Source organism: Botrytis sinoallii, assembly GCF_014898435.1.
Source record: "Botrytis sinoallii strain Bc 23 chromosome Unknown BSIN_003, whole genome shotgun sequence".
Classification (NCBI taxonomy): Eukaryota; Fungi; Ascomycota; class Leotiomycetes; order Helotiales; family Sclerotiniaceae; genus Botrytis; species Botrytis sinoallii.
The window spans coordinates 716,619-732,198 of NW_024066030.1; the positions used below are offsets into that span (position 1 = coordinate 716,619).

The 15,580-nt window shown below is 42.0% G+C and overlaps 5 protein-coding genes across 5 annotated transcripts; 3 read left to right on the top strand and 2 right to left on the bottom strand.

The window, feature by feature from the left end:
* Positions 1 to 504: 504 nt before the first annotated feature.
* EAF02_001976 (uncharacterized protein) lies at positions 505 to 1,040 on the bottom strand (the record flags this gene model as incomplete). Its single annotated transcript, XM_038898024.1, has 2 exons — positions 505 to 733; positions 863 to 1,040. 2 exons carry the CDS (start codon positions 1,038 to 1,040, stop codon positions 711 to 713), a joined length of 201 nt encoding a protein of 66 aa, XP_038761716.1. The 3' UTR covers positions 505 to 710.
* A 4,396-nt stretch (positions 1,041 to 5,436) lies between these two features.
* EAF02_001977 (uncharacterized protein) lies at positions 5,437 to 6,645 on the top strand (the record flags this gene model as incomplete). Its single annotated transcript, XM_038898025.1, has 1 exon — positions 5,437 to 6,645. The coding sequence occupies one exon, from the start codon at positions 5,437 to 5,439 to the stop codon at positions 6,643 to 6,645; it is 1,209 nt and encodes a 402-aa protein (XP_038761717.1).
* Positions 6,646 to 10,111: 3,466 nt separating this feature from the next.
* Positions 10,112 to 12,188, top strand: EAF02_001978 (uncharacterized protein; the record flags this gene model as incomplete). Its single annotated transcript, XM_038898026.1, has 5 exons — positions 10,112 to 10,514; positions 10,567 to 10,740; positions 10,800 to 10,867; positions 10,922 to 11,752; positions 11,874 to 12,188. 5 exons carry the CDS (start codon positions 10,112 to 10,114, stop codon positions 12,186 to 12,188), a joined length of 1,791 nt encoding a protein of 596 aa, XP_038761718.1.
* A 1,049-nt stretch (positions 12,189 to 13,237) lies between these two features.
* EAF02_001979 (uncharacterized protein) lies at positions 13,238 to 14,116 on the top strand (the record flags this gene model as incomplete). The annotated part of the gene is made up of 1 exon (XM_038898027.1): positions 13,238 to 14,116. One exon carries the CDS (start codon positions 13,238 to 13,240, stop codon positions 14,114 to 14,116), a length of 879 nt encoding a protein of 292 aa, XP_038761719.1.
* A 584-nt stretch (positions 14,117 to 14,700) lies between these two features.
* EAF02_001980 (uncharacterized protein) lies at positions 14,701 to 15,454 on the bottom strand (the record flags this gene model as incomplete). Its single annotated transcript, XM_038898028.1, has 2 exons — positions 14,701 to 14,858; positions 14,968 to 15,454. The coding sequence occupies 2 exons, from the start codon at positions 15,452 to 15,454 to the stop codon at positions 14,701 to 14,703; spliced, it is 645 nt and encodes a 214-aa protein (XP_038761720.1).
* Between the last annotated feature and the right edge of the window lie 126 nt (positions 15,455 to 15,580).

A 15,580-nucleotide genomic window follows, 5' to 3' on the forward strand; every position in this document is an offset into this window, starting at 1 on the left:
TGTGTTGTACTAATTGCGATCTGCGGGCCGAGAAATTGAACACAAGTAGCACCACCATGATGTTCACCACTCGGTGCGACTAACCAGTTTGCAGGTAAATGATCACCAAAGTTTGACAGCTAACTGCCTTCACTAGAGAGACCGTTAGGCATTGGTGTGCCCTTGATGCTAGAAAAGTCTTGGGACATCGTCATGAATGATTTGGAATATAGTATAATCCTAGCTGAGATAGAATGTCACACGAGATGATAATCTAGCAGCTCTGAATGAAGATCAATAGCTTTACAAATGAATTCCCTTTTGCTCCTACTGAAGAAAGGGGTTCAAATATATTCATGCAGCTCCTCACTTATTCTTGTGTTGATCTTCAGTAGTTGACACCATCAAAACAATCGGAGGGACCTTCGCCCCATATTTCTTGGCTTTTATTATAACGACAAACAAGATTTTTCGACTTCCCGTAAGTAAACTATTTGGTAAGATTGAATGTTCTCGAAACTAAGTAAACAGAAGTAACCTTTATCGACATAGAGGTTCTCTTTAAACGTTCACAAATCCCATATCAAAACGTATCAGACTTGGGAAAAACGTGATGTTACATGATGTCCATTGCTTAGAGTAAGTATTTGGACCTCATGTCTGAATTATCGAACCGGATCGATAAATCAACGCACCTGTAGCAACAAAGCAACACAATGGGATCATGCCAATTAAGCGTTGGCTCCCAAGTCCCCTAAAGATACATATTATTACAATGAAGTTTGAGATCGACATTCTATACCCCACCCCTTGAGATGACGAGATCCACATGCTTTATGGTTCTTTTCTTATTGATATGAATGCCTTGATCAGACAGCGGAACGCTTTGCTGCTTGTCTTTCTCTATGGCGAGAGATCCATCGAGATATTTGAAGACCGATAAGTCCTGATGCGACGATGAAGACTATGGCGAAGACAACAATGACACCAGGCTCACGGGCTGCCCAGTTCTGTCTCTTAACAAGTTGTTGTGTAGCTTCGCGGATTTGGATAGTTGCCATTTTGATCGGTTACTGTAAGGGATTAGTCAAGAGCTCGGGATCCAATGATTGAAAGTTCAAATCAAATCTTCACTTTGAAGAGACGTTTCAAGCGAGATGTCAACACTGCCAATTTGATTCCCAATTGGATATTCAGAATTCTGGTGTATTTGGATGGATTACGTAGACTCGGTGTAGTGGCCGTCGTGCCGCAAGCGCTCCCATCAGATGGAAGGAGAAAGGTACTACTCACTGATTCAATGCTTTTGGGTTGAAATTAATGGAGTGCTGTATAAGGATTAGTAGAAACATTCAAGCTTCAGGGGTATCTGCGAGAGTTTCACTCACGTTGAAGAATGGTCTCGTAGACACTGATCAATTTTCGTGAGTAAAGAGTAACTGTTTGGTCAAATGATCTGCTTCAAGTCGTCAATTCATGGTATATCTTTGAAGGCGAAGAGCTTCTGAAGGGAGATGCTCCAGAGATCAGTATTCGTGTGTGCAGACAGACCAAGGCATTGTAAAGATGCAGAGATTATGGCAGTTTGATTGTGGAACTTAAGATTGAATGTCTAGATGATTCGCGACAACACAGTTGACGGGTCTATCTTTCACACAGGGAAAAGGCGGGGGAGGAATGAGGAAATGGAGGTATCTGGACAAGAATCTAAGACATACCTGACAGATGTTGTAAAGCCCTGGAGTATACGTAATACTAATCTGTTGAACGATGAAGATTGATGGGACGTATTTTCTTGAACACAAGAGAAGATTGAAATAAGTAAGGACTTTTCGTGGTTTGTGTAATCATCGGAAGAATAATGAATTGAATTGAACGTGATAGATGAGAAGTTGCAAACGACGTCAATTCTCCTTCTGCAGTCACTCAAGTCGCTGCTTTCAGAGCAGAAATATCAGGAACACCAAAATTTCAAGGATTGAATGATACTATAGATTCTATCTTATTATCTTCACATCTATGAGCCGATTGATATACATGTTACTTTGGAAGCTTTCTAAAGACGCAATTGATACTTAACTTTGATGTACACCATAGACACAACAACCATCATTCGTAGGGAGGTAGCTTTGTATATAGTTTTCGTTTTTTGTGCATAGATATCTTAGATCTGATATCTTAGATCTCCATATCATCCATCTACTGTATGAACTACCAGATCTGCCATCATATACAACTTCTCGAATTTTCAGACATGTCGATTCGCCATCAAAAGATGCCCAGTAGATATCAAAGATCACGTTATGGATATCACGAGATCAGCAAACATGTGACAACACAATCATGTGATCTCACATTCCCTCGGCACTTGAGTCCCTAGGGTTCATATTCCTTGTGATCATCACACACCACCAGGGATATTTTTGGATCTGTTATCTTGCCTTGTCATCAATCTCGATCTTATCATCCAACCCACCCTTCTTTCAATCGATGGAGAATTCCATTCTCGTACACTTGCAATTTAAATGTCGCAATGGTGTGGTGGAGTGAGTGAGTGAATGAATGAAAGAATGAATGAATGCATTCTCATCTCTTCTCTTGGCGATTTCGAAACTTCTCAACTCCATAAATTCTGTTCCAACATATCGAATGAAGTCTGAACGACGAGAAGCTCAAACATTGGGCTTGTGAGAGAAGAGAGGAACTCTGCTTCGGAATTATGGAGATGATGGTTTTGTGATTGCGGAAAGATAAGGGATTTATTTCATGTTGCGACACACCTTGTTGGACTTTGGAAGAGAAAAAAGAAGCAAAAGTGGATTCGCGATATCTCTTGGAGGCAACTTTAAGCACAAAAGTTGATGGTTGATGCCAATGCCAATGTTCATGCTAATGCTAATGCTGTATGAAATTTCATGATGGGCTTTTGATTCATCATCATGGTTAAAATTTCTATATTGATATTACCTCCAGTCTCAAGCCAACGGCAAAGTTCAAATTCACGCGTTAACCGACATCCACCTCTCTCAACCTTGAGCTGACAACAACATGTGAGTCCCAAAAGGTAAGGTGCCTCGATAATACCTAGCTCGAGGTCTTAGTACCTGCCACATAGGTGCCATGACTCTGCACTGTACATCGTTATCAGATTTCGCAAACATTTATCCACGTTGTATTACCAGAAGGTTTTATACCATCGGCACGTGTCAAAGCACATCGATTCTTGTCGTCTGAAGTAAAGAAAAAGCATCAACAAATCCAGGAGGCGGGAAAGAGAAGTCGCGTATGTCTCCAGGATGATGGATCTCAAGACTCAAGGGCCCGAAATATCATGTAGCCAAGAAGTTATTACTAGGTGATCCGTATACAAGATTTACGAGCTATTTTCCTTGTATTTGAAAGCTATTCGGAATTTGGATGAAGACAATTATCTATCAGATAGGTAGCTCGAGGGTAGGTATGGAGGTAGAAAGATCGATCTATCTCTCTCAATCGGCATCACAATCTCACTTGGACATGATTTGATACCAGCACAGTAACCCCATTCCACATCTGCATGTAAGATTTCGTACTCGTGTAGACTCTCGCAGCTCGCTCCATCATCAATCAATCATAATCATCCTCGGAAATGCTACAAACCCCGGACTACGAAAGCACAACATTTTCTCCTCCACTTTTTTCTCCTTTGTAATCAATCATCATGGACTCTATGAGGCTATGACTTTATAACAAATCGCATCGAGTATAGTGTGACTGTACGTGAGGCGATTTGAACCAATCACAGCGCAGACATCGGTATCATGTTTAAATTACTGGAGAATCCTGAGCATCGGCACAATAGAAATAGTGGACAAAGGAATTTTCAAACGAGAGACTAGAGACCAAAGAAATCCTTAGGACTGGGTATATCACGGAATTTTGAGGGTCCGAATGCAGTGACATCTTACCAGGGTAAAAATTGCGTGCTGGGACGACGTAGAAGAGAGATTGCGTGAGCTAGGTACCTAGGGAGTGAGTAGTGAGTGAGGTGGGCAGTCTTTTCCATACTGTATCTACTATCGACCAAGGTAAACTCTCTCGACGATATCAAAGGTCTCTATCGTAAAGTGATCTATCTATACTACATAGGAGACTAGGCACTTAGCTGTCTAGTAATCGACTACCGGTATCCGATTATGCTCTCGATAAATAAGGAAACTAATCAATCGACTCAAATCGGAAGAAATCCTTTATCGTGCAAGCTAGATAGATATACGATATCTTGTTAGAGATTACAATTGACCAGCAATCGATGATACCAATGAGATCAATACAAAAAACTTGGGACTTGGATCTACCCTAATAAGAACAACAATGCCGACAACACCTAGATAAACTACTTGGTAGTAGTATACATGCCATCCAACTATTACTCACATAGGTACTACTAACCAACCTCCCAACTACTACTTACTACTACGACCTACTACTACCATGTATGATGTACGCAGTATCTACTTGAGAAAGTCTAATCGTCGGCTTTCCTTTTGGCTCCCTCCCTTCCCTGCCATCCGTAGTCCATTCATCTTCTGTTCTTCTTCTCTAGCTTCCATACCTAGCTAGAGCTCGTCTAGACAGGAACGGCAAGATCCTTCTCATATTTAAAAACTAATCTCAAGCCCCTCGGTCATCGAATTAGATCGAAGAAATCGTATTCTTATCCATCGACTTTATCAAATACAGACAGACAGACTATATACCGTACGAACTAGTCTACCTAGTACCTAGCATACCGATATCAAGACCAGACAATTTTAAGCCACGGCCCACCTCTAAAGTGCACCACTGCTCAGTGTTCAGTATTCAGTGCTCTCTCCCATCCTCACCTAAGCGGTCCCCCCTTGCAAATTGTTTATCAATAAAGGTATTCCACCCCTCTCCCCTCTTCTCCCCTTCACGGTCGTCCCACCCATCGATTCTATCCACAACATCTCTTACACAAACCTTGTTCATCTCTTATTATATTCAAAACCCCCCATGGCACCCTTCTACAATGCTTTCCGAATGATCCGTAAACGTCGATTCACTTTCCGTTCTATCTGAAGCACCGAAACTTCCCATTACGTGGAGCTATCGTCTGAGATATCCTAGTCACCACTCTTACCCACGCTCTAGCCCGTTAGACTCTTTCACGTCCACGATATCACTCTAGAATATAATCAAGGCCATCCGACGAATTTAGAAAGGTAAAAAAGTTATTGAAGTCTCTATCCTTATTTGTTCTGGCTAACATTTTTAATTAAGACCTCTCATATCGGATGTTAGCTTTATTTTATTTTTTTAAAGCCATATGAACCTTTATTCAAAGCAGCGGAGCTGTCCATCGTCTACATACCATCAATCGGCTCTGGAAGCTTAATACCATATCATCACGCACCATTTATTTGAATTTATACTTTTTGTTATCACATACCAACAATGGCTTACGATCATCCCGTTCAAAATAGCGAGGTGTACCTTCTCAATTCTGCACCTCATACTTGCCTTCCGGCTTCCGCTCCACCATCACCACCAACCCCAAGTACACCATGCGACGAACTTCCTCCTCCACTGGACGACCTGATGTCATTGACCCCCCTAGAAATAGAAGAGGGATGTCCACCCTTTATTCAACGTTTATCAGGAGCAGTTCATGTTCTTAGTACCGAAGCTACATCACTATCATCATTAACCATGCTGTATGACACCGATCCAGTCGCAAGAGATGGATTCAATCATGCTGTGGATGCGATCAAAAGATCCATTGGCGAGAGAGGAAAGCTCGTCATTTGCGGTGTAGGAAAGAGTGGCTACATTGCCCAGAAACTCGTCGCGACAATGCGTAGTGTCGCTATCCAAGCAGTTTTTATCCACGCTACCGAAGCGGTTCACGGAGATCTTGGAGCAATCACCAAATATGATACTATTCTCCTTGTATCTTTCTCGGGCAAAACCCCTGAATTACTCGAATTACTTCCTCATCTCGATTCATCTCTCCCCATGATCATCCTGACCGGTCACACTCATCGATCCAATTGCGAAATCATTAGACGTCGACCAAAAACTATCTTACTGCCAGCACCCACTTTTGAACCAGAAACTGTATCATTTGGCTGTGCTGCCCCAACCACATCTACCACGATGGCAATCGCCGTCGGGGATGCTCTCGCTCTAGTCGTTGCCCGAGAAATCCACGGAAACATCTCCACCGTTTTCTCTAAATACCATCCCGGTGGCGCCATTGGCGCCGCCTGCAAACCGCCCCAAAAAGTATCCGACATCGCCATTTGTCTCGCCGACATGCCAGATCTAGGCAGTGGACCAAACACCGGAGCAGATCTTCTCATCAAAGCGTATGGCTCCGAATCCGGATGGGCGAGATGTGGCACCGATATTGTCGTGCCACCTCGCTCCATCAAACAGCTTGGAAAAGCCGATATGAATTTGCAAGCATCTTCTATCAATGGCTTGATGATCCCAAGTACTAAGTGGATTACCATCCCAGCTGAAACTGAAGTCGCTGCTGCAAAGGAGATGTATATAAAGTCTGGCTCGGAAAAGAGCAGCGCATACTCTGAGAATACTATCCTGGTGGTCATGGATGATCTTGAACTTATAGGAGTTTTGCAAATCGGAGACCTGGCATAAATTGGTTTACCGTTTACAATTCAATTCTGGCGTTTTCATAGGGATGGTTGGATGGATGGATGGATGGAGGTTCTACTGATTTTTTTGGAAGGGGTTTTGCAGAGTGAAGAAATCCCACATGTGCTTTTTTGGATTAGCGATAAGACATGCAATCCAAATTTGTATAGCGCTTCTCAAGTCGTTTGTTTGTTTGTTTGTTTGTTTGCTTGGGATTTTATAGATTTCCCTCCCCTTTCTTTGGGTTCTCATTTCTCATCACTGTAGCGATGAGGATGAGGGGTGCGTGGCTTGATTGATTGATTGATTGATTGACGGGATTTACGTGTTTATGGATTAACAATGGATGGAGTGATGGAGGGATGCACGAATTATGACTAGGATACTAGGTAGCAGGAAAGGAAGGAAGGGAAGAAGGAAGAAAGTGTTGTATAAATGGGTTTGGGGTTTCCAAATCACTCATCTTTGTGTGGAATGGGGAGGGAGGAGAGGGAAGGCCGGTAATTGGATAGTTATCTACCTACCTACCTACCTACCTTGGCACAGCGAACAATGTTATACCTACCACCTCTCTGAACCATTGGTTTTCTCTCTCTATTGATGATTCGATGCACTGTATACTCATCTCTTCTTGTCTGTAAATCTATATACATATGTGTATATCTATGTATACACAATCTATACCCTATACCCCATCCCCTCCCTACACCACCCCAACATCAAAGCAATCCCCAAGACAAAATTCAAGTTCAAGTTCAACCCATCCAATCGTATACCTTGATAGTATCGCACGTCTAGTACTTTCTTTATATACGGGATAGTTCCTCTATCTCCTCTATCTCCTTCATCTTTTTCGATCTTCTTTCTCGCTTGTTTATACTGCTACTTCTTCTGCTGCTATTACTACTTCTTCTGCTACTGACTGCTACTTCTTCTGCTACTGACTGCTCCTTCTTTCCCTCAAAAAAAGTGCTCCTAGTTACTAAGTAGTAAGGCTGATTTGATTGATGATAAATGAGTATATCTTTCTCCTTTCTTTTCGTGGTTTTCTTGTGTTTTTCTCGTGTTTTTCATGTGCTCTGTGCGCTTGTAAGTCGTCATGCTCGTGCTTGTGGTCGTGCTTGTGGTCGTGCTTGTGTTCGTAGTTGTGGTCGATAGAGATTGGACATTGGACATTGGACATTGGATATTGGACATTGGATATTGGAGATCAGAGATTATAGATTACCAAGCCTACCCAGATAACCCTACTTCCATTTCCATACATACATACATACATACATACAAATATATATGAATTAATAACCAGATACCTACCTACATAGAGTAAATATTTCATTGAATTCCGCTCGTAGATCCTGTTTTGGATTTAATCCCAAGTCTGTCTTATTTTTGAACTTTTCAAGATGAGGTATGTTTTTCTTTCTTTTCTTTTCTTTTCTTTTCTTTTCTTTTCTTTTCTTTTCTTTTCTTTTCTTTTCTTTTCTTTTCTTTTCTTTTCTTTTCTTTTCTTTTCTTTTGGGAAAGAGTTGTGTTTGGGGTTTGGGTTTGGGTTTTGGAGATGGTATGGTGTGAAGATTGGTTTCTTGGAACTGGTTTCGTAGTACTTGTGTGATGTGTGTCCTCTGGGAGCGTAGTGGAATGGGTGTGTGTGGGAGAGAGGGAGAGGTTCTACGGTTCATATTTATTCAGAACATACGTATTGTATTATTGTACTATCTATCTATCAAGTCTTCCTACATAGCTGATATACAAATTCAAGATGCCAGTTATTTGGCGTGATCTCTGAGCCTCATATCATGAGTGGCATCTTCTCCAATCTCAACGATGACGGGATAAATCCTCATCTCATCTGGTAGAAAACCATATAGCCATGTATTTTAATGTAAATGTCGTATATACATATATACCTAGGTAGAGATAACAAAAAAATGATGAATTCTCGAAGTATCAAATAACGCAATTTTTAATAGATTTCAACGCATCCAATTGCTAGATGAAGCAAAAAAGAATTCAGTTAAGGCAGAACAAGACTTTGGGGTTGAACCCCAGATTAAAGCAATAAGGTGGGATGCGAAGACTCAACACCTGTACGCAGTGCATTCTACAAACCTCCAGCTCTTTTTTGAGAGTCTGCAAAGCTAAAATTGAGTCGCAAATGGAATTGGAAAAATTAGAAAAAGAAAGGTTTAGAGATATAGCGAAGGATTATATTACGATTTTATAACAACAATACTTACAAAAAATTGAATACCAGTTTTAAATATGGATATAAAGGTTATAAAAGCCCTGGTTAAATTCAATATCTACTATCAATTATTATTTCAAATATAGAAATATGATACATAATAAATCTTTTTTTTTAAAAGAATTTTTTTTGATATAAAGCTTGCTACTGTTCTACTCATATTACAATCCTTTTTTATACTTTTTGGCTTTTAGCCATTTGAATATTATGATGATATAATATAAAGAATACTATCACTTTCAAATTAATATTATACTTTAGGTATCGATACAATACAACATTTTTCTTTTAATTTTCGAATTTTCGAATTTTCTGAATTGATTTGTGTGTGGGCAATAGGGCTTAGGATTCGGCTTTGCCTTATTATTTTCAATAGTTTCAATTATACATATCTAATAAGAACTGAAAGATATTAAACTTATAAAGATATATAAGGGGTTAATTTAAAAAAGATAAAGATAAAAAAGAATAATGCCTTTTTTTTACTATTTTATTAGCAAAAGGACTTTTTGCTATATTGGAGGTAATTTGGAAAGGGATAATTCTTGTTTTTTATAGAAAGGGAGGGATAGCAAATTGGATTTAGGATTTTAAAAAGAGAAATTGGATATTAGGATGCTTTAATTGGATTAGGGGTAAGGGAAAAGTGAGGAAGGAAGTGTTTTAGAGGATAAAGATTATTTAATCTCTATTTGCATTCTGAATAGAGATCGGGTATAATATTTTAGTATTCGTTTTTATTTCTTCAAATTGAATATATCTATTATAAAATATCTATTAGTAATTATTAGATTCTTAAAGCCTAGCTATCCTAAATAGTTTTGGACTGAGAAAAGGACGTTAATTAAATCAATCAATCAATCAAAGCAATAAGGTAGTTTCAACCCAATACCAATCATCTAAACGCCGTCATCATTAGCAGCGTATACACATGCATGAGGTTCGGTACAAACTTTCATTGGTCACTATCACATAAGCACCCCCCGAGTTAAAAATGTCATTGAAGAAAGATTCCAGGCACCATGAATATTTACCACATTCTTCTAATGTCAAAGACTCAACTTTGACACATCTAGCTTCCTGAAGAAATATCGTCTAGGACCTATTAGAATCAGTACATCAGATTATTTGTCGTCTCCTCTTGTCTGTACTAAATTCGACATAATTGTAAAGGAGATAAAGTGAAGAAGAAACCACCAAACGGCATCCGGAATTGGAAGGATGTCTTTCGAAGATGATTCGCTATGTCCAGAATGTCGACGGGTGGATTGGAGAGAGCTTGCTGAGCGACCGCTGGACCCAGAATTTACCCGTAAACAACGTGATGAAGACGAGCAAGTTACATTCTTAGGACGATTCGTTCAGACCATGACAAAGAGTCACAACCAGCTGAAATCTGCAAAATGTAGAGTTTGCCTGATTCTTTCCATCATCAAAGATGAGGATAAGCCGAAGAAGTTGTACGTTGACCAACCCAACATCCGCAACCTTGAAGTCACGACCCTTGGAAGCGAAGTGCTGTTTGAACCCCCGACATGCAGTCAAGGCAGTCTTGCACTTTTACAAATCGGCAATTGGCACAGCTTCAACGATGAAACTGAGTCGGGTTATGGCTATAGGCAGGGTAAGCTATACATTGCATTGATTGCTCCCGGAAAAGACCCCGCACCACATAGAATCCCACCTTTCATTGGGGATTTTACTTGGATACGAAACGCCATCTCAGAGTGTTGCCAACAACATGAGAGCTAACTTGGCGCAAATCCACTGTTTGTGCCTGAACTTCTCGTCATTGACTGTCTGGCTGCCTCTTCGACTCTTTCGCTCGTTCCACTACCCAAACCATACCAGTACGTCGCCTTGTCTTACGTTTGGGGATGTGCACACACCACTAGCATCAAGGTTCCAGCTGTGATCAAGAACACTATTGAGGTTACCTTGAAGCTGGGTCTGAGGTTTATTTGGGTCGACAGATACGTAAGTTACCGACTAAATCTTTGTGGCTCAAGAAACGCTAAAGTATCAATATAGTGCATTAGACAGGACGACCCAGAGAAACACCGACTAATTCTTTCCATGGATGAAGTTTATGCTAAGGCTTATATAACCATCATTGCCGCTACTGGAAAGACGGCTGCTGGTGGGCTACCTGGGATAAGCACCATTCCTCGTTTAGCAACGGAGACTCAAATAGGCGTGTGCACCCTACTAGAGCTCCCGTCAATACTTAACTTTACACGGTCGTCCACCTGGATACAGAGAGGTCGGACGTATCAAGGCGTTTTGTTATCGACACGGGGTCTTGTCTTCACTGATAGGGGAGTGCTATATCACTGTAAGGGTAGATATATTGAAGAATCCTTGCAGCAGCTTGTTCCCCCGGATGCAGCAGCATTCATGAAGGATTGGAACATTCTGCAGACACTGTTTGCAACCAAGAGGGCAGTGTCTGCGCTTCAGCTTCGAATTGTCGAGTACACTCGGCGACACCTATCCTACCCCCAAGATTCTCTCGATGCCTTCCTTGGTGTTTTTGCAGCGTATGAGCAACAGAGAGCAGCATGCCCTGAAGTATCGGTAGTGATAGACTTGGCTTCGCGCAGTGTTTGCTTGCCCAGTCACGCCTGGGGATTGCCTTTCGTAGATGGCGTCCCATTGCTACATTGGTATCATCCAGAACCACCCAAACGACGAAGACCAGATTTCCCTACCTGGTCATGGTCTGGATGGGAGGGAGGTATCGAGTTTGAGGATCATTACTTTACCAATTCGTATGGATCCACCGACTTAACATATGCACCGATATCTGTCGAGATTCCAGACAAGTCGACTGATTTTTACGAACAAAAAACCAAGTTGTCTGTATGTGACGGGCCCATTAGCCAAACTCAAGCTCGTCGGGGCAAATCAACTACCGAATTCTGGTGAGTTTCTAAACCTAGATTTCAGAGCCTGTCACCACCATGTCATGTTTGAGGAACAGGCTCCAGGGATATTCGCCGTAATTCGTTTGACGTTGGGTATTGAGCCTGAAGTTGGAGAACAAACATTTGGTCTTCTTTTCACAACCGAAATCGGCGCGGGTGAAGAGAAACGTTTCAGTATTCGCGGCATCATCGTTCTACGAAAAGGCGACAAAAGCTTCACAAGAATTGGGTGCATGAGGTTGGAAGACTTCTGGGTGCGCAAACACGTCAGCATCGATGGTGCCTTAATTGCTAAAGAAATGATGCCTCTATTCAATGATAGGCGTTACTTTAGTCAAGAATTTACAAGACAGCGTATCTGTCTCGAGTAAAGCGAAACACAAGATGTAGTTGACAACACGTCAGGTATTGATTTATGAAGCAGCTTGATCGAGATTCTACTCTTCCATTGACAAGGCGGGACAACTCATCCCACCTTACCCGCCGTTATGATTGGCGTCAGAAATCTTTCGCCTTCATCGTTTGTCGATTTCGTGCTAAATAAAATGATCAGTATCTCGGAAATAATATATAGTCAAATCTATCTTCTCCTGAGGATGCTCATCATAAGAGCAAGCTTTGCTGACGTTAGGTCCTCTTCAATACTGTTTGGAAGGATTAGCTGCAGATGCTCCTATTCGTGGTGGTGTATACAAATAGAAGTATTTCCATATCCAACAAGAAACCGATAGGATAAAGCCCACATCAGCTGGATCATATTGTAGCCTCATGCACAGGAAATTAAACACCTTGATATCATAATGAGTGAGTACAACTTTCTGCTCACTCTCTCTTGCTTTGAACCGATAACGCCAACTGGTTGTCTTCAGCGTGCCCTTGAGAAATCCTTTGATTGAAGTAGATTGTAGGTTCTCGGATACCTATAAGGTCATCCAGAAGATTGAGTGAGGGGTACTATTCTAGAAGCTGCGATTGCGGTTTCATAATACTGTAGTACGAAATGCACACAACTATCATCACGATTCTTGTCTCGTTGTTTCTGGCTATGTTGCACCGCCACAATTATATCCACAGAACTGGTCCACGGGTTCCAAGGTTGATTAGTAGGTAACCGCCGTTAATGGCTATGCTTGTGGGAAGTGCGACTGATAAAGAAATTTGATAGGTGTATAATGAACAGCCACAGGAGGAGTAGCTTCTAATGACGTCATTTCGGAGCATTTGCCCCAGACAAGCTTGGGGTAAGGTCGAAATCGAGGAACCACTGCTACATATATCTTTTGGAAATTCGATACAGGTTTACAATATTGAAATCTTTCAGATTGAAATTCAACGATACCTACAATAGTTTTCACATACGAGCATTAAGAGTGCTCGAGATACCTACCTCTAAAGAAAACAATCATCACATCACATCACAATGTCTAATCCCACCGAACCACCACCACCCTACACCGAGAGTGCCACTCCCAACCACCCCCACAAAACCCGAAGTGGTATTCCTCCCCAAAGCCGTCGTTCCATGGAAGACGAAGCACGCTCTCTTCCTCCCGGCTGGATCCGTCAATACGACATAGAAAGCAACCATCAATTCTTCGTCGACACCCGACAAACCCCTCCCCGCTCCATCTGGCGACATCCCTACGACGACGACGAATATCTCTCTTCTCTCCCACCCAACGAACGCCAACGAATCGAAGGTCTACACCGGGTCCCCAGCGACGCTGACCTCGAAGCTGAAAGCACAGACGACGACTCTGCTCTTCCTGCACGTTCTCAGAACGCTCGTCCCAATGAGCAAAATCCCACTGGAATCCACAAACTAGGTCGGAAAATGAAAGATAAATTGACCAGTTCCACGCATCCTGAGCGAGAAGCCCGTCGTAGAAAGAGAGAAGAAGAAGAAGCTGCCATGTATCGACGTCATCAAGCCATTCGGGATGCAATGCGCAAGGCGATTCAGACAGGCGAACCACAACTTCTGGGCAAAGATCGCCAGGGGAAGGATGTGTATATTGAACCCCCGAGAAACACTGCAGGGTATTATCCTGGGTCGGGAATGGCCGGTGCGGGAACTACCAGATTGGGTATGTATCCTGCGGGAGGCTATGGGTATAATCCGTTTATGCCTGGAGGAGGTGCGTTTGGACCGAGTCCGTATGCGATGGGGATGGGTGGGTATGGAAGACCGGGGATGCCGTATAATAGGGGGTATGCGAGGGGATATGGAGGGGGAGCGGGACTTCCGTTGGCGATGGGATTGGGTGGGGGTTTGATGTTGGGAGGATTGATGTGTTAGGTGGTTTGGTGATGGGGATGAATTACGAGGACAGAAATACAAGACAACTTTTGCGAGAATGAATTATGAGATTGCGATGCTTTCGGATGGAATTCATGGATAACTATGGAATGAAAGGATGGGAAAGGAAAAAACTATGAATAATTGCAGGACTTTTCTTTTCATGCTGGAAAGTCAGCAATGCTTATTAGGTAGTGATAGAATACCCAATGCGACGAATTTTCCAAAACTCAACTTGCTTTCATCACTTGACGTGGGCGTTGTTTTTATTCATGCTTACCGACCTGTAGATTTCATGATCCAGCGGACATAACAACATGGTCAGTGAAACAAAATTGTCTATTGAACTCATTCTTTCTAACAATACTCATCTGGTGTATATATGCAAATATCTTCTCTTCTCTTCTTATATACCCTCTATTATCCCAATCCATCTCATCTCGTCTTATGGGCATGTATAAAATCATCCGATATCTACTCCCTATTATTCATCTTCACACAATTCGCTTGCACTCTTCATCTCCTCCCCCTTGCCCAAACTTCCAATACCCAAACTCCAATCCCGCCGTCTTCTCAAAATCCATCTATAACTTAGCCTTCTCCCCCACCGCACCAATCTTCAATTTCTCCCCATACTTCTTCAACACATTCTCATTATGATATTTCCAAAACTGTTTTGAAGCATCTTTTCCCGCAACACGTTTAAGAATCTTCGCACCGCCCGGATGTTCTTCGAGGAAATCTGGGGAAAGGGTCAGTTTAACCGTGGGTTGAAGGGAGAACAGTAATTATAAAACTAGAAAAAGGGGGGGTTTTCGGATAATTGGGATGAAAGGAGAAATAAAACATACTGGTAACATCATAGACATTCTCATCGATAATTAAATACATGCCATTTTCGGCATCTTTGTGAGCGGCGACTTCCGAGGGAGAAAAGGTTTTGGACATCTTGCTGAATGGGGGCGGAGGATGTGTATTTGTGTGTGTATTTGAATTGGGAAGGGGATTGGAACTGGAATATTGTCTCTGATCTCGATTTCCGATTTGCGATTGATTCTCAGAATACCTTCTCGTTCTACTTCCACTCGAACTTTGTGAATCGGTGTATCCTCCTCGTGAATTCGGAGGTTGTGTTTGGATTTTCTGTTTCTGTTTCTGAGATTGTGATTGGGATTGAGATAACCGCACGCGTTCTTGTTCGCGTTCCTGGTCTGCTAGTAATGTTTTCTGCTGGTGTTGATGTAATGCGATTAAGTAAATGTAGAGGGAAGATGTGGCGATGATAGCAGAGAGATTGGCAGTTCCGATGTTGGGGAGGGAGAAAGAAGAGGAGGGCATTTCCCCGGATTTTGGGAGAGGTCGTAATATTAGTATTGGTTCGATGGCTTTGGGAGGAATTGAACCGAGGTTAGAGGATAAGATATGGGGTCAGCGAGATGGAGTGTGCCGTGATTGGTTGGGAAG